The 22,377-nt window shown below is 40.5% G+C and overlaps 1 protein-coding gene across 1 annotated transcript in view; it reads right to left on the bottom strand.

Moving 5' to 3' along the window:
* Positions 1-11,837, bottom strand: part of TINAG (tubulointerstitial nephritis antigen) — a 57,123-nt gene extending 45,286 nt beyond the window's left edge. Inside the window, exons 1-4 of the mRNA XM_072857810.1 lie at positions 11,468-11,837; positions 7,035-7,098; positions 5,909-5,998; positions 4,172-4,286 (exon numbers count right to left, since the gene is read on the bottom strand). Of these exons, the coding sequence (XP_072713911.1) occupies positions 4,172-4,286; positions 5,909-5,998; positions 7,035-7,098; positions 11,468-11,837 (639 nt within the window). The remainder of the gene's footprint in view (positions 1-4,171; positions 4,287-5,908; positions 5,999-7,034; positions 7,099-11,467) is intronic.
* Positions 11,838-22,377: the final 10,540 nt, after the last annotated feature.

Genomic DNA, 22,377 nt, shown 5'->3' with positions numbered 1-22,377 from the left:
TCGGAAGTGTTTGGTACTGAAGCACAGCTCCTCTTGGCACCCCGACTGCTGGTGCTGGGCTGGATGTTCAAAGGGAGGGTCCCCTGTACACATCATGGAACTCATGCTACGTGGAGTAAGTGGGTCGCACTGATCACACAATGGGCTCGAATAGGAAACCCCAGTCACCCAGGAATCTTGGAAGTGGTCATGGACTGGCCAGAAGGCAAAGATTTCAGAATATCACCAGAGAAGGAGGTGACTCGTGCTGAGGAGGCCCCACTGTATAATAAACTATCAGAAAATGAGAAGCAATATGCCCTGTTCACTGATGGGTCTTGTCATGTTGTAGGAAAGATGGAGAGATGGAAAGCTGCTGTATGGAGTCCTATATGAGAAGTTGCAGAAACTGCTGAAGGAGAAGGTGAATTGAGCCAATTTGCAGAAGTAAAGGCCATCCAGTTGGCTTTAGACATTGCTGAACGAGAAAAGTGGCCAGTACTTTATCTCTATACTGGCTCATGGATGGTGGCAAATGCCCTGTGGGGGTGGGTACAGCAATGGAAGCAGAACAACTGGCAGCACAGAAGGAAACCCATCTGGGCTGCCGTATTGTGGCAACATATCGCTGCCTGGGTAGAGAACCTGGTTGTAAAAATATGTCACATAGATGCTCATATACCCAAGAGTTGGGCCACTGAAGGACACCAAAACAACCAGCAGGTGGATCAGGCCGCTAAGATTGAAGTGGCTCAGGTGGATCTGGACTGGCAACATAAGGGTGAATTATTTATAGCTTGGTGAGCCCATGACACCTCAGGCCATCAAGGAAGAGATGCAACATATAGATGGGCTCATGGTTGAGGGGTGGACTTGACCATGGACACTATTGCACAGGTTATTGATGAATGTGGCACACACGCTGCAATCAAACAAGACAAGTGGTTAAAGCCTCTGGTATGGAGGACAATGGCTGAAATATAAATATGGGGAGGCCTGGCAGATTGATTGCATCACATTCCCACAAACTTGCCAAGGCAAGCGCCATGTGGAAGCAACCACCGGATGCCTGGAAACACATCCTGTGCCCCATGCCACCACCCGGAAGACTATCCTGGGCCTTGAAAAACAAGTCCTATGGCAACATGACACCCCAGAAAGAATTGAGTCAGACAAGGGGACTCATGTCCAAAACAACCTGATAGACACCTGGGCCAAAGAGCACGGCATTGAGTGGGTATATCATATCCCCTATCGTGCACCAGCCCCTGGGAAAATCGAATGATACAGTGGACTGTTAAAGACTACACTGCAAGCAATGGGTGCTGGGACATTTAAACATTGGGATACACATTTAGCAAAGGCCACCTGGTTAGTCAACACTAGAGGATCTGCCAATCGAGCTGGCCCTGTCCAATCAAAACTTTTACTTACTGTGGAGGGGGATAAAGTCCCTGTAGTGCACATAAAAATATGCTGGGGAAGACAGTCTGGGTTACTCCTGCCTCAGGCAAAGGCAAACCCGTTGGTGAGATTGCTTTTGCTCAAGGACCTGGGTGCAATTGGTGAGTGATGCGAAAGGATGGGGAAGTCTGATGTGTACCTCAAAGGGATTTGATTTTGGGTGAAAATAGCCAATGAACTGAATGGTATGATGTTAATTTCTTTATAATACTGTATGTCATCACTTGCATGGTTGCTATATGCTGTATCAACGATATTACAGTAAGAATTACCCAGGCTAATGACAAATGAACTTTGATGAAACCAAGCAAAGTGCAGCAGTGATAGAACCAGAACTGGCTTCAGCATGCAAACAATCTAAAACCACACACCATCTCTCCTGCCCTGAAAGACTGTAATGACAGATGGAGCCCAAAGTCATGGACTAAATGAACTCAATGGATATTTTAGAGGGATGGCCCATAGACTAAGGGAATGGTATCTGTCTGTATATATCAAAAGACAGAGAAAGTGGCGGTGATTAATTGGAATGTATTGGAAAGGGTAGGACCTGGGCATGACGGAGATGCTATAGAATGAGGGGTGGATACTGTTCTGGTTTCAGCCGGGACAGAGTTAATTTTCTTCCCAGTAGCTGGTATAGTGCTGTGCTTTGGATTTAGGATGAGAATAATGTTGACAACACACTGATCTTTTAGTTGTTGTTAAGTAGTGTTTACACTAAGTCAAGGACTTTTCAGCTTCCCATGCTCTGCCAGGTGCACAAGAAGCTGGGAGGGGGCACAGCCAAGACAGCTGATCCAAACTGGCCAAAGGACTATTCCATACCATATGAGGTCAAGCTCAGTGTATAAACTGGGGGAAGTTGGCTGGGTGGCAGCAATCGCTGCTCGGGGACTGGCTAGATGTTGGTTGGTGGGTGGTGAGTGGTTGCATAATTTGTTTTTTGCCTGGGTTTTGTTCCTCTCTCTCTCTCTTGCTCTTTTCCTTTCCATTTCATCATCATTATTATTATTATTAATAAAATTTTACAATTATTAAACTGTTCTTATCTCAACACATAAGTTTTCTTACTTTTGTCCTTCTGATTCTCTCCCCCATCCCACTGGTGGGGAGGGTGAGCGAGCAGCTGCGTGGTTCTTGATTGGCAACTGGGGCTAAACCATGACCTCCCCTTTCTTGTTTTCCCAGGTGGGATTTGTCTCACCTAACTAGATATCCAGTAATGCAGATGTCAGTCTCTGAGCTAGGTACATGGTATCCACTTTTTCTTCTGCTATATAAGCATCATACTGTAGTCCTCAAGGAAAAAGCCAACAACAACAAATCAACCCCAGCTCTCTTGAGCCTCAGTGCAGTTCACTGGTAATTTGTGGCAGGTACCTACTAAATATTGCACTAAACTCTTTTATGTCATTGTCTTATTTTGACTTGCCATCTTCAACTGAAATGGATCCTTCTTTGGCTGCAAAGAGTAGTCTAGCAAATCATACAAGGCAAAACTCCAAAGCTTAATTTCTGTCAACTTATTGCTCTGACAACCCTCCGTAGTGTAATTGAGCAAGCTGGCCAATCTGGGCCACCACTCAATGCCTCGCCATGCTGGTACAGGGAGTTGACTTTGTGTGGGACAAAGAACCAGTCTACATAAAGCAAAAGGATTAGGATTGTTAAAATTGTTGCAGTCACATGGCCCTCCCCCTCTTTCCCAAATTCCCTGTCAGGTGGTAGCTCTGCACTGCTGTCTCCACAAGGCCTTCCGTGATGTGGAAACCCTTCTTCCATGCACATATGCAACAAGCATCAACAACTGACTTCAAATAGATAATCAAATGGCATCACTTGCCTGAACTATATAGAAGCCAAAGATAAAAATCTGTAATATTTAATGTCATTTTCAAACCTTGGATCTATCTACTTATTCCTGCAATTTTTCTGATTTCACTCTGGTGAGGTAGGTTTGGGTTTTTTTTCAGTCTATGATTTCCATAACTGTGGGTCTTCTAAGAAAGAAGCTAAGTAACTGATCCAAAGCATTGGAAAATCTACTCTGGATTCAATAACTATGCATTTTTTCTTTAATTGCTTAACTTACCTACATAACTTGAAGTATACTTGCTTTGCTGCAGAACTAGTTTGAGCATAAACATATGATAGGAAATTTAATTTAGCTGCCATGAAAATGGCCATAGCCAAGAGGTTTAGAAAGCTGGTAGTAGACAATCACCTCATTTTCCCATGATTCCCATCATTTTTCCTTCCATTTGGCCAAAAGCCCAGCCTCCTACTGCATCTTTACATTGCTTTATCCTATGGGCTTTCAGAGCTTCTTTCAAAGATCGCTGTTTAGTCTCAGCTGTTAGCCTCAATGAACTATGCCCAGATTTTTTTTTATGGTTACAGGTATGTGTGCAATGATTAGTAAATGGAGAGGATAGTATGGAACCATCCTAAAGAAGCAAAGATTTCAAACACCGGTGATCTACAATGATAAGTTAATATTGGTGCACAGCTTCCCAATGGTTAGCATTTGCTTTTGCTCCTCCTTGTTTGATTTCCGTCAATAGGACCACACCCTCTATGGCTTGGATAACTATTCTGGGAGCTTCATATTCAACATGGAAGCATTTAGTGTTAAATCCCTGAATCATAATCTTATAATTGTCCACATTTATTTTTCCATGTGATAAAGTTATTAAAAAATTTAACAATTGTACATGACACTTACTGGAGCTTCTTTCATATTCAGCAAGGAATGGGATGGAGGAAAGGTGCCCAGGCGCTTTTTCAAACCTTCTTCCACTGTCATTCCCCAGAACTGACTGTAGTTGTCAGCTTTCCATCTTCCTCACAGAGAGAAAAAAACCAAACAAAACCCAGGTTAGACATACCACTGACATTAATACCTTGCGCCTTTGTAAGAGCATCACTAACAATAACATCCAGAAATAAATCTTTCAAATTATATTTCAAAACCTTATATTCGGTATGCATGAGAAAATATTTAGTACGGGCTCTTCCACTGCACATGAGTGTAGGATGGAGCAACATAGCAGTATATGAAAAGTGGTGATTTGAGGTCAGCGTCATGTCAGCCTGCAGGAGATGAGCATGCAATGCTTCAGAGAAGTACTGGAAAACAAGATGCTCAGTCATAACAATTACTGTTGTCTTGAAGTTATACTCAAATTATGCTTCAGACCAGATGCCCACAGAGAACTAACAGCTTCATGTGGTGAGTTACATTGCCTTCAAGCTCTGGTGCACCAGCAGTGAGACACTGTTGAACCCAGCAGAAAGCCCAGCTTACACTTTCTGCCTGAGTTTTACACCAATAGCCAGGTTGAGAGAAGGGGCTCCCCATGGCCCTTTAATTATTCCCTCCCTACTCTCAGGTAGACTAGACTCAGATGTAGCATTAACCCTGTAAACTGCATGCACAACAGAAAAAAAATACCTTGCAGCCATACAGATTTGGAACACACTGAAATTTATTATTACTGGAAAAGACCTGAGCCACAGGGAAGAGCATTCCCTTTACCCGTTTCTTTCTTGCTTCTGTATGAGGAACAAGGAGGTGGGATTCATGCTGCCCAAATGAGAAGCCTCATTGCTCTTGGTCTGCCTGTAGTCAGTGAAGAGTGCAAGCACCTGCAGAAGTTGAGTCATACCTCAGGTGGGCTTAACCACCCTGTGGCAAACTTTACTGCCTGCTACTGACAAGAGAGAGGTGAAGGGCTCCAGGTGCCTAACTTAATTGTCTGTCCTAACTCAGTCGGTTTGAATGTCTCCTATGAAGTACAAAATGCTTCAGCACTGAGTCACAGCTTGAAATCCAGGCAGACTTCATTGGTGAATTTAGCACCTCAACCCCTAGGGAGGCAACCTCTGTATCTCTGTAAATGGCCAGCAGGCTGCCAAGGCACAGCTCTGGTACTCCGGGTGTCCCTAATCCCTCTGCACTATCTGGGGAGAATGACAACTGGTAGCAAGAAAAACACCGAGCCCCAGAAAGTTCTGATATCTTGGTCCCCATCTGGCCCATCATCTCCTCTTTCAATGCTACCTAAAGTCCTGTTATGTGGAACAATGCTTTTGAAGGAGGAGAAAAAATTACTTTAAATATCTATCGATCGCAAGTAATAAATAAAGTGAAGAATAAGGGAAGATGATCTAAATAGTGTTATGTGAGAAAAAAAATTGTACTAAATTCGGAGAATGTTTTAGATAGATGTTTACAATGTCAACTCTTACCAGCGTGAGACTTTCAGTATCTTTCCATTTAAAACTGTATAATCTGCCAGAGATTTAGGAAAGTTTCACAGATGTACATTTACTGACAAATTGATGTAATGTAATTGGGGAAGGAAAGGGTGGGGAGGACTACATAACTTGTAATTTGCACATACATACAATGAGCAATACAGTGATTTACAACAAAACCTTAAAATAAAAGTATTCTCACCCATAATCTCCAGAATTGATGTGCTGAATTAAGTCTTGGCGAACAAGGCATACTTCTTTTGAACACTTCCAGAGGCTTTGGAAGCATTTGCTGAAAGGGCAATAGTATCACTGAGCAGAAAATGAATTGTGAAAGGGAAAATATGCATTTTAACAGCAGAAGGCAGATGGAGGGAAAAAAGCATAAACAATAGACATGTCACATAGTATTTATGCAAACACAATGCTACTTCTTGTTACTTCGCTACCTAGTGAATCCTAAGTGGAACAAGGAGGGAAGGTTTACAGCTTGTGGGAAAGGTCATATTTGAAAAATGTTGCTTCCATCTTTGTGAGATCAAACCAGGGAAAAAAGGCAATGTCCTATAAATAAGATGTTTTGAGGAAGTTTCACTCTGGAAACCCAGAAAGGAGCCATGTGGCCATAGACACCTTGCTCCAAGGACCCTGGGCTAAAGTCAGGGCAGTGGGGGTCCCACCCCTGTTTGGGTGCTGCTGGAGCCCCCCGGGCTGCCCTGGGGCTGGAGGTGCAGGGCTGGTTTTTGGAGAGGCAAAGCAGGGAGGCAGCTCAGGCAGCCGACTGCCAGGGTTGGCAGCAGAGCTCCCCTGCCTGCGCTGTCTGGTCCTGTCCCAAGGCAGAGACAGGGTTGTTCAAACAGTTCATCCCTTTCCTACATAAATATACATATATATATTCTTCCCTTATGAAATAATGTAAGGTCTCATCACTCATGCCAAAGAAACAGAGGAAGACACTCTAAAATAATCCCCTAAACTTTAATGATATTTGGTTTGTGTGCATTCAGGTCAATGCCCACATCAAGGCTGAAACCATTTCGGCACAGGTCAGAGCCAGCAGACTGACTGAGCAGGAGCAGAATTAGGCCAGTGAGGAGGAGATTTTAATACTCTTATTTTCATATCTCAGTTAGAAAGCCCATTGACCTCTTGCCATTCTTCTAAGTTGGCTGTAATCTAGTTCTACAATAGCTTAATACAGCGCTACTCTTCCAGCCATTTTGATTTGATTCCATGTTTAATATGAATTTAAGGATGCTCACTACATTAATTCCTGTTTCGTGACATATGCTAAATAAAATTCAATTTGCTGTTCTCTGAAACGTTACCAGGAATTGCAGTTGTCTTTAATTATTGTTCCTTCTCCATAATATTGGCCGTCTTTATAACAACCTGCCAACATAACATACACAAGTGTGAAAAAAAATAAACATTTTTGAAGAGAATTAACTCAAAACCCTTGCTACTATTGAATTAATTGGTTGATGCAGTATGCATAAATTATTTAGTTGAAAGTCGACAACATCTATTTTCAGTTTCTTCCAAGTAATGAAGGCAGTTTGATGTATTTTAATTTTTTACCAGGTACTTTATCATTCATAGTAAATAAAATCAGCAACAGATTCAAAACACCCACTGAAAAATTATTATCTTACATGTAAATAAAAATAATTCTTCAAATAAATTTATTTTCCTGTAATAAACTTAAAAATAATACATTTCTAATAAAAGTAATTTTTAATTGGCAATTAAAATAGAAATAAGTTTTTCCAGTTACAGAATTTAAAAAACTGATAACTATTCCAAGAATATTGTAATATATTCTTTTTCCTTGCCAGTTTAATTCCTCTTTGAAAAACAGACAGATCAATTATGTTTCAAGGCAAATGTATGTTTCATGTACTCTCCAAAATCCAGTATAAAACCTAAATTAAGTGACGATTTTTCCAAACAAATACATGCCTCCTAATTTTTTTCTTTGATAACACTTCACTGAGAAATGACTTTGTGTGTGTTTTAAGATCTTCCACATAAACTGTTTCTTCAGTGCACTTGATTGTCAAAGCTTCAGTAAAAGACGGATCCAGCATGCCTGCGCGGGGCTTTGGATGGAGTCTGTAACAAACATTGTACATTTATCACATGGGTCTTTGTTTTCCAGCCTGTTCTCACGGTTCCTCCACTGGTGAGCCTACAGGCAGAGATCATGTTCCTTCCCCCACTCAAAGGGTTTGGAGCCAGAACCCCCAAGTTCTCCTTTCTCCTCCATTTTCAACGAGCCTAAACCGTATTTCATATTAACGTAGTATTGACTTGCATTTGCATTATATCACACTTTTTTCCCACCACAAGTGTGAGGAAGGCCATCCCCCTCTCATGGCAAGGGCTGGAGTTTGTCTGCCCAGACAAACACGCGTATGCCTCGGCTGCCTGGGCCTCCTTTATTGGCGGGAGAGAAATATGCACTTCTAAGCCATAGCTAATTTCATACCAAGGTGCAGAAGCAGACTAGAGCTGATGAATTAATTATAAGTGCCTATCTTTCCCTCTCAGTCATACAGCAGTCTACGTTAGCTAGCGCAGACGTAGGTGAGATATATCCCACCTAAGCAGTCTGAGGCCCAAAGTGTCTGCTCCAATTCAGCTTCTGCTAAAATCCGAGACATTTTTCAGAGAAAACCCGAAGCAAATTACTTAAGTGTCACAGTTTGTCACGGTCTGCCACAAAGTCAGCATCAGACCGTAGCTGGAAGGAGGCATCAGGCAAGATATTTCAAATACATTGAGGGAAGGAAGCACTGACGCAGCGCCTGAGCGACAGGACGCAGCCTCACTGGAGCTCGGCTGGCAGGCCTCACTGCCCATGCCGGAGAAAAAATGCAAACCTGGACAAGTACAGAAGCAGCTTTCTAATATTGTATGCTTAGGGAATTGAAGATTAAAACCGTACAGTTTCTTTAGTCTAGCTAAATTAAGACTTAGAAGGCCAGGAGTGCTGCCTGAGGCATCAGTGGCAGCGAGCAGAGATATCTGAACTAAAAGACACTGTTTGCATGAGAACACAGTGAGATTGTCTGGCTGTGAATATATTAGGTTGGAATATTAATATATTAAGTGGGAAATTAATTCATTTGAAGATGCAGCCTGATGACTTTATGAATGGGATTATATGATGTGAAAATCATGACTGGAAGGAAAAGTATTTGATAAACGAGGACTTCCCTCCCAGTCCAGCGTTCCTATACCCTTACAGATCTTACTTCATTTGCCCCCAGTATTGATGTAAGTACTTCTGTCAGCGAAATGTCTCCAGGTTTACTCACTTGTAGGCCAGATCCTGACTGTGTAGTGTAAAAGCAATTAGCAAACTCTCTGGATGTCACTTTTATACCATCTCCAGGGTGAGATCCAGTGTGTTGACTCTGACAGGGCTTTTTGTACCATCAGAGTAATTGAAACAAAAAGATAAAATAAATAATAAATATAGTCAATAAATAAAACTCTAATAGTTCTTCTAATAACAAAAATTAAAATAATAATAATTTTAAAAATCCAGAAATTCTATTCGGTTTCTAAGGCAGGCATGTGCACAGTTTCTTCTGACACTACATAGGAAAGCCATTGAAACATACTGAATGCTGGGTTCATAAAGGCAAAATCAAAGCAGTTCCACATAGTTAAATCAAGACTGGCCCTCAGCATGATGCACACCCATGGAAGAAGTCAGGGTGTAGCTTACTGCTGCCGTGCACTGAGTCAGTGAACAGACGAGGATCCAGAAATAAAGTGCTGACCATTTTTATTGTTGTTCATTCCAGCCCATGTAAAGCACTTCAGTTTATTGGTTTATTTAAAGTAATATGACTCAGGAAGCACTGAGAGCAAAACCACAGGCAACCAAAAGATCAAAATCTTCCAGGTGAAAAGTAGTTTGGTGTATGTGGTCTTCTAGTGCTTAAATAATTCTTGGCCAAAGGTAGAAGTGTACTCTCAGTTACTAATGGTCAACTAATATACTTATGTCATTTCTAAAAATGCTTCACGGTTTGCTTAATCTTCAGACATTCAGTCTTTTCCTTTTCCTCATTTTTTCCTTCCAATTGCATTCTCTCTTCCCTGTTCCTCAGATGTTTCAGTTCTAGAAAGTTCCTTTAGAGGTTTTTTCCTTTTTTTTCCTGATGTATTTTGGCTGCTTTGTTATTCTCCTTTTACCCTTTAAATTACTTGTATAACAAATCTCCAATAGATAGATTAAAAATCCTGCAGACTTTCCATCAATGAAGCACTTTAAGGATCAGAAAAACAGGACCTTGCTTTGAGATGAGATATAAAAAAAAAGATATAAGCTCACCTATAAGACAAATAAAGGTGCTTGAATAGAGTAAATATAATTGCTACCTCTGGCAGGCATGTACAGTCCAGGAGTTACAAAGCAGTGAACACACATGCAAAAAATTGGGCTAAGAAAGGCAGTAAAAATATTACCCCTCACCTATTCCCTTATCTAAACCTTCTGTTACACTTTCACCTTTTAGAGGCAGACCTGCGGCAGGGCCCACATGGCAAGCTGCTGCAGGCTTTGTAGTGATTTGTTTCCATGAAACAGTTTGCCAGACTAGACCCGCAGCCTGTCAGCTCTGGAGCAGAAACGCTGCTAAATGTTTATGTAGAGCTTACGACAACAACGCCCTGATCTGTCAGAAATAATATACACCACTGCACCAAATAAATATAAAACAAATTACTTTATTTACAGAAATCATAGAACATTCTTTTAGGTGGTTAGAAACACTTTGGAAAATCAAATTTGTTTTACAGCATTTCTGTCACTCCCACTTATCAGAAGTTGGCTGCGTGCCTCGTTTAAGAGCACAGCCTTCTGAAGAGCTTGTGGTCTGAGTGCTGGAATGCAAGCAGCAGGGTTATTGCAAAGAAACGGTTAATTTTAAAAAGTTATGGTGGTACTTTTGTTGCTTTTAGGCTTTTGAAAGTTTGGTACAGTCCACATTTTCAGCCAGATTTGGTCTACCAATAGTAAGAAGCTACATAGTCTTAAAATCCACTATTCTAAACTTTTTTCACCAGCAGAGATTTGGTCCATGCAGGAACCAAGGGAAGACCAGGTGTTTGTAGATCATTTTTTTGCAGTCTCTAGTTCTAAAAAAAATAGACTGAGTTTAGAGTAGACCTGGAGGAACTTCCAGTACAAACTAACTAGTAAGAAACTAAAATATGCCAGAAACCCTTGTTCTAACCACTTCCCTTCACCTACTCCTGCACCTGAGCTGTTGCAGGAAAAATGGTGTCCCACAGGAAAGCTATGCTGGATCAAAACCATTGCAGAATACCTCACAGCAGTATCATTCAGGATAATCCTCAATTTTCTTCCTGATTTTTTAGTACAGACGGATAAAAAAATTTAGAGGTTGCTGTTCTTATCTTATGTTACATTAATCTGTGAAAATCTATTGAAATTGATGAGATGATTACACTAATTTTGATGCAATGAGGTTATCTCTGAGAAGTTGCAGGTAAAACAGAGGTTCTGTCCAGCAGAAATACAATCTAACCAATGCTAAAAATCTGTCCCTACAGCCAAAAAAATAACAGCAAGCATAATTCTTACTCCAGTTTCATACTCAGTGTCTTTGCCCACTATGTCTTAATCACATTTTTAGGATGTATACACTGATTAATCAGTAATTTTACTTCCAAGTATATTTTTATTGTGATGACAACTGCACATTTTCTCTATACGTACCCGATGTTGGAGGTGGCCAAGGCTCATCTGACCTGGTGGGCTCAACGGGGTTGTCACAGACTTCCCAGTAGTCAGCACAACAGTCTACAGGACCAGGAGAACCTGAGGCACAGAACTGGTCACAGTAACATATAGCTGCTTTGGAGATGATATTAAAGCTGCAGTCATCATCTCTTCCTGTGCAGCAGCCTCGTATCCTGCAGGACCTTCCCTGATACAGACTCCTTTTTAGCCTGTTCCACTTTGCAGAACCTCCATCTTCAACAGAGTAAAGTCCTCGGGGGAAATTTCTTCTAGAGTCAAGCTGCTTTACCATCCAAACTTCACTTGCAATGCAATATAAGAGCAAAATCTGACTTTTGAGCCACATTTTTCTGCCTCTAGCAGCCTTTTTTAAGGCTCTCTGAGCTTCACTTTATCAGTAAATGTCCATTTACTGTAAATGTAATAACTTCAGTTAGTATTCAGAAAGAAATCTGAACAGAAAGCTGCAGACTGCAGTTTTCTAGGAAGACTCTGTATGTGTTAATTATTAGTCAGACATGTTGTAAACTTGCCCAAGATTTATTTGCCCAAGATACAGTGATACTGAAACAGAGCCACAACTATGTATTCATCATTATGAAACATTGGGTGCATTCTTTTGCAAGTGAGAAAGTTTATAATAAAGGTTTCAGAATATACAGAATACACATGGTCCAATATTTTAGTTCTATACTTTTAACTTCTAAAATCAAAACAATGTGAGGAATGAGTACATGGTGTCAAAGGAAGCTCTCTTTCTTTCAAGCTTCATTTACCTGTAACTAATATGTTCTCCATATGATTGGAAACTATATAAAACTTAGATTATATTTCATCTACATTTTCCTTTCTGATATGCAGGGCTATATCACTGCAGTAAACTTATCCTGCATCCCCCATTTCAATCTTGTTTACAGTTATCTAGCTTAGCTTTATATGCTTAATTTTGCACTGTTTTACTGTGGGAGAATTGAAAAAAACTCAGGTGATATTCAGTATAAACTATTACCCAAATATATTATTTTAAGGTTTGCATTTCTTTAGTCAAAATGAACTTGGTAATCACTGTAAATAATGAAATAAATACCCACTGATGAGTGCTCATTCCTATTTAAAAAGGAAACAACTGTATTCATAAAACCAAAAAGAAAAACAGAGCAGATACCAAAAGATATGTCTAACAGCCTGTGCTGGTTTTGGCTGGGATAGAGTTAATTTTCTTTATAGTAGCTGGTATGGGGCTATGTTTTGGATTTGTCCTGAAAACAGTGTTGATAATACAGGGATGTTTCAGTTGTTGCTAAGTAGTGCTTATACTAAATCAAGGACTTTTCAGCTTCCCATTCTCTGCCAGGTGCACAAGAAGTTGGGAGGGGACACAGCTGGGACAGCTGGCCCCAACTGACCAAAGGGCTATTCCATACCATATGGCATCATGCTCAGCATATAAAGCTGGGGAAAGAAGAAGGAAGGGGGGGACGTTTGGAGTGATGGTGTCTGTCTTCCCAAGTAACCGTTACACGTGATGGAGCCCTGCTTTCCTGGAGATGGCTGAACACCTGCCTGCCCACGGGAAGGAGTGAATGAATTCCTTATTTTGCTTTGCTTGTGTGCGCGGCTTTTGCTTTCCCTATTAAACTGTCTTTATCTCAGCCCACGAGTTTTCTCACTTTTACCCTTCTGATTCTCTCCCCCATCCCACGAGGAGATGGGAGGGTGAGCGAGCAGCTGTGTGATGCTTAGTTGCCGACTGGGGTTAAACCACACACAGCCTTTACTACTTTACTACTGGAGATCTATGATCTCCAGGTTTTTCAACAGCAGCAAAGAAATATGCGTGGTACTGTTGCCAAAACTTTAAAAAAACAGAGGAAAGGAGCAAAGAACTTTGAAGTTCCTAGCAGAGGTAGCATGTAAGGCTAAATTGCAAAAAATATCATAATTTGAAATCTGAACAGTTATGACAATTTGTCTCCAAAGCTGAACAAGCAGGGGCAAAAATCAGTCATCCTTCTGTCTCCATTCTGTAGTAAATGAGAGGAACTTGGAGGAGTTAATGGCAGACTGTTTTCTAGGGAATGAACAGAATCTTCCCCTTTGTGACTTCAGCTGGGCTGTCCAGTGCTGCAGGAAGTCATAGCATCAAAGGGTGCTACTTTTGAAAGCACAGCTGGTTTGGATGCATTGACATGAATAGCAGAGACATTAAGAGGGAATATGTGTATGTGTTTATACATATATGGGCTAGTAATCCAAACGTTCAAGTCTTTAGTACAATTTCTTGCCAGCAGTGCTTTTATTGGACCTGCCTCCCACACTGTCCCCACCACAGCTAAAGAACTGTGGATGAGGGAAAATTGCATCAGATCACATGATTTTTACTTTGCCCTGTTGCAAGCAATCTTCTGCATGGAAGTTAATAGAAAGGCCAAGGTCAGCAACATGCAATCACTGTACATTACATAATAGGACATACATCTTAGCCTTCAAATTTGCTGTGCGGTTTTTTTATTAAGTTTTCTTTATGAGACAAAAATCTGAACAATGTTAAGACTGTCACTGGCTGCTATAATGCATCAAATATAACGTGAGGAAAATGAGAAAAGACATGTTCATGGAAACTCAAGTGAAGTGCTCACTGGAAATGATAATCCAATTCTTTTCCTTATGTCTATGCAGTTCAATCAGTTCCAAGAGAATGACTCCCGATTTTCACTGACATTAGCAAAATGCAAATCTTCTTTGTTATTACAGATCCTTGGAAATAATTTTACAAAATTATCTCCTTGCTCTGGAAGCAAAAGAAAGAAAAAAAAAAGCTACCATATGTGATAAATGTTATCAGCCAGTCAGATTAAGTGAACAGGCATATCTGTGTCTTAAGTTGCAGACCTCTGGTTTCATTCGGTTTTGTTTGGTGGGGGTTTTTTTAATTTTCAACTTTAAAGACTTGCTGATGGTAAACCAGAGGCAAGGGATTTGCTTGGAAATGACGTGAGCTAGTTTACACAGGAATGAGATTTCTGTTAAAGGGATGTGAAAATGTAACTTGGGCTTCTAAATAGCTTTGTTTTGTGACACAAGAAACTGTGCTAATACTTGATAAAATCCAATTCCCACTTTTTGGCATGTGTTCAAACCTTAAAAAAAACCCCACAAAACTATTCTGTTGTGGTTCAGCAAATATTTTTATTTCAGTAGTTTTCTTTGTAAGCAAAAGTAGCTCTATGTATGTTCACTGTATGAAAGCACATGTGGACTTACATGTAACTATTTAGTAACAGTTAAACATGATCTTTTTTCTCTATTGAAGATTAACCTATTCCAAGCATAACAGCTCTGCTAAGCTTTTCAGTTAGGGTCCTAGTTCTAGTCTTCACAATTAAGTACAAAAATATCTGACTTGTAACTGTTTCAGCTCTACTTGATGTCTACCCTTGAGCTTCAGAAAATACCACACATTTGGCAGGAATTCAAGTATTAATATCACTGAACACTTAGTGGAGTAACAGATAAAAACTAGTTTAAAATGTCCAAGAATCTCTTTAAAGCTGGAGCAGTATTATTCCACAGCCTTTCTTTCAAAAGTCTCCCTGATTTGTCTGAATGAGCCTATTAGACACCATAAAAATCTCATTTTTAATCACCTTCAGAGTACAGGCAATAGCACTGGCCAGTGAGGCTCTGGGCGCTGAAGGTCACTCCCAGGACGGATGGCAGAGCCCACCCATCAGAAGACAGCAGCACCTTTCCTTTCCCGGCTGCTGCTAGCGGGCTGGGGTCAAGCCTTGTGCCCAGACCCAGAGGGAGAATTGCGGTACTGCTACCTTATGCCAGGAAAATGAAGTGACTCTCAGCCAGTTTAGGAAGACACCAGGACACCAAACCCCAATTCAGTCATTTGCCAGTAGACGCAACTCAGTGCATCAGAGAGCCTGTGTAATTGCTTATCTCCAGTTTAAACTCTGCAATGATATGGGCCATCCCTTTCTTCGAACTTAAATGGAAACTTAACTGATGACTCCTTGCACAAAATACATCACTGATATGCTGTAATGGCTGCAATGGCAATAGTTTATACTTACTACTCTTTATTATTAATGACTGCAGTGCAGTAAAAGTTTTTTAACTAAACTCACTTCACCAAAAGTATTATCCCACAATGTCTTCTCTCTCCCATGTACTAAAGACAGAACAGGATACACCCTCCCAAACTGTGAGTGATTAGTTCCTAGATGTGTTTATGCAGAGAAAAGCTGTGTGTTAAAGTGATTTTCTCACTGTCACTTTGGTCTCTGTATGTTTGGAACAGGCGCAGGAACAGGGGTGCTTTCACCCTGTTTGGCAACAGCCTGGCAGCTCACTGCTGTGTGTTGTTGGCACGATATCAAGCAGTGCCACTTTTAATTCAGACATTTCAGGGCTGCCTGTCTCAATTCTTATGATGTTAATCCAAGTTACATGTTACTCAGAATAGTGGTGGCTTGAGTGACAAATTTCATCAGATGTCTAAGTAGAGTCCTGCCACAGTGCGACTTGCTATACACAGCTTCTGGCACCAATGCACCCAGTTCCTCAGATGTTTAAATCAACAGATTTAGGGTCAAAGTCAGAGATAAAGGAAGAGAAACTGACCCCAGTTGCCCATGCCAAAGAAATCCCATTCCTCACACACACAGATTCACACACACAACTGCTCATGCACTCAGAGTCAACAGCCACAGGTAAAAGAAGATGACTTTATAGGTATTACACGGTACTAAGTGGTTGCTATAGCCTCATAGCCTTTTCACTCTTTCCACCACAGTAATACACCATGCATGCTTCCCACCCCAGCTGCATTCCTTGGTCAACCTCAAGGCAGCAGGTGCCGTCTCATTCTTCTTGTTGTCAGCCATACCCCAGCATTGCCCTGAGGTCAGCCCACTTTGGGTCAGTCAAGTAAATACATATGAAGAATGGGGGAACCTGTGCATGAACCAGCACAGTATGCATGCAGCCTCACAGCTGCAAGCGCCCTCCTAAACAGTGTTTCACTGAGGCTTGCAGAATAGGTAACAGCAGTCATTGTGGCTTATATCTGGATAGGAACCTCTCAGGAGACACAACCAGGCATGGAAATGTCGGCAGCGGCCCCATCATATCGTGGGCCACATGCCACCTTTGTTATGCTGACAGTGCAGACTATTGTGGACAGATTAGCTTGTGCATGGCTGCACGTAGCTTCAGAGAGGTGATGCTTGCAGTGAGCTTGCCAATCCCAAACCTCATCAGCCAGTTAGAGGTGAAGAAGAAAGGGAACATACTGTATTTTGCTGTCAGTATGAGCTCTCAGAAGGTGTTATGCTGGTGTTGGGTGGCAGGTGTGTACCTACTGGTGTTTATCTCAAATGTGTGACCCTACCTGATCCCACCAGTGAATGTTGGTACCCCAAGTCTAAACTCTTTTCTTGACCATGGGTAGACTGACAGGGGCAGAGGCAGAAGTAGCCTCCCAAACCAATACTAGAAACCTGAACAGGTTGTCCACGTGCCTACCATTAGCCTTACCACCAAGCAGTCTTAGAGGCACTTTGGATGCATATTAAGTTTGGTGTTATTGCAGTGTGAGTGTGACCAGTCCAGTTCTAGAGAAGCCAGCTTGCAGCAGGCTCTTCCCTTAACTTGTAAGCTACTCTGTGCCATTTGCTTTGGGGTGTATGACTTGACTGGTGCATAGCCTAGGAATGCCCTGTGTATGGCTAGATATGACTCCCTGCATAAGTGAGAGCAGTCTTACATAGAAATCTCCAGCTCACTTTTGTTCAGACGTGTTTTACAATGTACAAAGAGACACAGCAAGAATGATATATTCATATGAATTCATATGAATTCATTCATATGAAACAACTATGCCTTGGCTAATGCACACACTAGATAGCCACTATTAACATGCTCACCAACCCCAGTAAGACAGCCAGGGAGCCTGGGCAGGGCAGGCAAGCGTCGGTCAGGTGGGGAAGGATTGGGTGGGCTTCTTGATCCTCATAACAGGCTGATCCTCAGTGTTCCTGAGTTGCTGCTTTCTGTTTCTCTGCTTTTAAGGATTTTTTATACCTTCAGGTATAGATTTTTTCCTTTTGTATCATTGAGCTGCTACTGTTACCCTTTAACAAAATGCTTCTTTCTGTGTTTTCACTTTTCTCATTTTGCATAGCTTTAGCTTGTGAAGTTCCTGATATTTAAGGAATTTTCTCATTAAAACTGAGTCAAGACCACAGAGCTGTGCCACTCCAAACCAGGCTTTGGATCCCAGACAGCTGAACCCTTGCGCCAAGGGCTGCCCTTAGTCTGATGCAGCAAGGCAATTTCCTCAAGTAATGAATTCTGACCCTCCTTCCCATGGCCCATTCTATGTCACTGCCCAGGCACATCCCTTGTGCTAGGCAAATCTCCCTTCAGACCACCTGGGCCAACTTTAATAAGTCTTTCTTTTGCCAGCTTGAGCTGTAGCACATAGCAACAACAGAAACACCAGAAGCACGCATAGGGTGGGGTGAACACTGTGTATAAGATTTCATGTTAGCCTGGAGGATGAGGGAAAAAGGGGACCATAAGCCCTCGCTAAACATAGGCAGTCATTGTGATCCTGACGGGAATGTGTATTTTACCAGAAAAATAATGAATAAAAGGGTAAAGGCATCAGAACTTGGACTAAATATATTACACTATTGAATAAGCAGCATCCATTAATTTTATAGTATTACTGAAAAAGCAATCAATTTTTCATGTTGCATTTTGCTCTTTATAATCTCTCCTTAAAGGATTTTTTTCTCTTAATACTTTTTCCATTGGTGTCTCAGGATAGACTTCCTAGACTGTAATTGCCAATCATCTACTCTCATTTTTCATTCATAGACGGAACCTGTTTGAACAGATAGGGAAACTTTTTCGAAGGATGCGCAGATGAACAAACTGGCAAACCCAGAAATCAACAAAAAGATTCCTCTTTTGCCCTTCCTATAATCCCGGTAGTTCTTTCTCTTGCTTGTGTTCCTTCCACCTATGGGCTTCAGTCTATGACCTCAGCTAATTTAAAGCTAAAACATACCATGTGAATAATTCTCTTGGCTAGACATGCTAGATGGGATTTGGGCTTTACAAAAATGAAAGTCAATAGGAAAAGAAAGTTGGGTTTGGAACAAATTCAGAACAAAGCAAGTGCTTTGAAAAAATGGGCAGACTTTTGAGAATCACACTGATCATACTGGTTCTAAATATGAATTTTGCCTGCTTCAGTGCATGACTGAAAACAAGAAATACTATTAGGTCTTTGGTGGGTAGACCTATTACATCTTGTACAGTATCTATAACATATTTATAGCTGTAGATGTGTTTATATGTATGCATTTATGTCTATTTTTTTTTTAAATTTTCAATACATTTTTGTTATATTTACCCATATGTGTTGATTTCTGTCCCCAGGAACTCTCTCTTGAATGCACAGAGATGCTTTTCTCAATTTTTTTGCCATCTGGTTAATGGATATGCTGTCCACAAGATGTACACACTTAACTCCTATTATTGTTCCATTGAGAAAAGAACCTAATACAAAAACAAAGCTTATATATCTATCAATCTGTTCATGACATTTTGAAGGACATGTGTGCTCTTGTAGGAAAAATGTATATTTTCCCTATATAGACAGACTCACTGATTGCTGAACTTCTCCTCTGTTTTCACAGTTCCACAGTTCAACAGTTTAAATGCAGGCTGGATTGAAATTACACCGGGTCCAATAGTGCAAGAGCCTGAGTAGCCTAAGGACTATTCCATTTAAACTGATTTTAATTTTAATGTTTTAACTTATGACAATATTTTATAAATTAGTTAATCACATTAATTTTAATGAAAGTAGCAGCATGTCTCATTAAAATATTAATCTTAACCACAACACATAGCAATGTGTCAGGAGCTAAAATGCTCCTGCACACCAGGACAGGGCTGTGATGCAAAGGTCTTGGACATATACATACCTGTGGGGTGATTTGTGGTTCAAAGGATCAAGCGGTCAGGGGAAGGCTGTTGACTCATGCAAGCATAAACAATCAGCTTCCGTAGACATTTATAATGTATCTTGAAAGCAAATTGCTTAAGATCCAGGCTCAGGCAACATTCAGTCTGTGCGAGCAGCACAGGGTCAAAAAAACAGCAGCATAAACTGGAGAGGAAAGTGGTGATTCTTCCACATGTGCCAGAGTGCAGCTGGTAGTTCTGCCTGCACTCACCAGCTGGCACGGACACTGCCTGGGCAAAAGGGCTGTGAATATTGCATGGCAGGGAAGAGTCACTGTGCATGCTGATTGCTGTGGGTGCTGAAACAAACGTGAATAATTCCTGCAGTATTTCACAAAACAGAAGTGTCTATGTGGTGGCAAAATGTGACTGAGTTTAAGAGCCTGGGAGCATTCCTTTCCCAACAGTGCTGGCATTCGTTCTCAGCTATTTGAAATACATGGAGCTAGGTTTACAAGAGTAAAAATAAGAATCACAGCAAACACTTTGCAACAAAAATATGGCTTTATTTAATTTCAACATTTATATTATTTCTAAAGAAAATATGCTGTGTTATTTTGGGCATCTCTTAAACCAACAAGCACTTCAAGAAATCATATTTCAGTATGGCACATTCACGTGTGTATCTCTGGAGTTAATTATGCTAGTACATAAGATTATTTCTTGAAAGAATATTTGATTGTTATTACTGCTTTGAAATTAGCATACTGGAAGCATTTTTTTTTTTAAATGGTGCTTTAAATAACATTTGTGCCACGGATTCCTTCTTAGTATAGAAACAGGCCTCAAAATACTCTACAGTTTTAGCTCTTGATCCTGATTTGGGGCTGCAAAAGAAGAGTTTTCACATGAACACGAGTATCAAAAATACGGATTAGTAAACTGTATAACATGCACTCAGGCCACTTAGTTTTCCTAATTAATATGACCTGGTGATCTGACTAACAAATGTAACTTATAGTTTCACAGAAAATAGGCTTGAAGAAATATTCAGCCACCTCATTTGTGCTAGAGCTGTGGGAGAAGATGACAGCTGGCAGACCAAACCTAACTTGTGAGATGCTTGCCTGTCTTTGCAGCAGCCTGAGGTAAACTGAGTACTTAAATTTCCACATAGCTGCAACCATCCAAATTCTAAACTAAATCTCTCTTCCTGAAATTTAAGCCCATTTCTTTTTCTCCTACTCTCAGGAAGGATGGAGAAGTCACTAATATGCCTTTATAACAGCTCATTATGAAGAGATATAAACTGCTGTGCCTCTGCTCTCTTCTTATTTCTTTTCTTCTGTGTGAAGACACTGAAACCATTACATCTTTTCTAAAGCTCCCATTTGTTTTCCACATCCCATACAACTAATTCTTCACTAACACTGAACAGAGATGAGTAATTACCTCCATCATATTATAAGCACTCCCTTCAACATCTCCCTTGAGTGGCATTTTTCCTAAGAGCATCTCCTCTTCAACTCAGTTTCAGTTTGTGGTCCCCTGTAATCCTCAGATTCTCTACTACAGTATTGTTGTCATTCCTTTTCTGTCTGTGCTTTTTGTATTTCCTTGTATTTGTCTTCAATGAATTTTATCATATTGATTTCAAGCCATTCCTCTAATGTAAGTGACATTTTTTGAATTCTAATCTTGCCTTCCAAGCTGCTTGAAGTCCTCCCAAATGGGCATTATCTGTAAATTTGGTAAGCTTACTGTCCATGTGACTGAGCAAGTAATTAATGGCAATGTTTTATAGTGCTAGAGCTGTAAGACAGCATTGTGGAAGCCTGTGTGAGATGTTCTCCCACTTTGGCAGCAAATGATTGTTCTCAGAGTCCATCTTTCCGATCAGTTGCACATCTACCTTATGTGAATTTAATTCAGTCCATATCTGCTTTGCTTGCTTATGAATGTGTGGGACTGTGTCAAAGATATGCTGTATCAAATACATCCCCTTTATCTGGTTTGTTGTCAAAGAAGGAAATGAGATCAACTTGATAGGATTTGTTTCTGACGTGTCCCTGTGCAAGTCCTCTTATCTCCTTACGATTCTCTAGATGCCTGCAAATGGGTTGTTTAATACTTTGTTCCAGTGTCTTGGAAATGCTATTAGGGCTGACTTTTCTGTAATTCTTTAGATTTTCCTTTCCTCCTTTGTCAGACATGACATTGTGTTTGCCTTTATCCAGTTTTCTGGGAACTTACTCATCCTGCTAATCACTAGTGTTTGAGAAAATGCTTTGGTTAAGTATTTTAAGGGTAAGTTTCATTAGGCTGTGCCATCCTGAATACTCCAATTCACCTCAATATTCCTTCAGGTGTTCTTTTCCTATTCTCTCCATGATCCTACTCCCAAATTCTTAATAATAACTGAAATAAGATTTTAGTAATAATTAACCTTTTTTTGTGAAGATGGAAACAAAAAAAAAAAGGCATTGAATATTTCAGCCTTTTCTATATCACCTATTTGCAGACCTCCCTTGTTAAGTAGTACCTTATATCTGCTTTTAAGCATAGTGCATTATTTGCAATATAGTATTGTTTAACTCTAGCAAACCATTCATCTTAATGGCACTATGTGGTTATGCACTCAAATATAAAATAATATTCCTCTTATGTCAATGCCATTACTTCACAATCTAATTCCAGACCATACCTCAATTTCTTCCAACTGTTTGATTGCACCCCACTTAAAATTAATTTAGTTGTGACTTTATTCTGTGATGCTAGGAAGTGGAATTATTCTGTATTGGTAATTATTAATAGAAAATCATTCACCAAACATAACCAGCTTATTATCCAAACACTAAATTGTATAGCTAAAACAACCTATCGTCTTTTTA

This window comes from Ciconia boyciana, chromosome 3, assembly GCF_034638445.1.
Source record: "Ciconia boyciana chromosome 3, ASM3463844v1, whole genome shotgun sequence".
NCBI lineage: Eukaryota > Metazoa > Chordata > Aves > Ciconiiformes > Ciconiidae > Ciconia > Ciconia boyciana.
The sequence above is the reverse complement of the archived record's forward strand: the minus strand, read 5'-3'. Positions and strand labels throughout refer to the sequence as shown.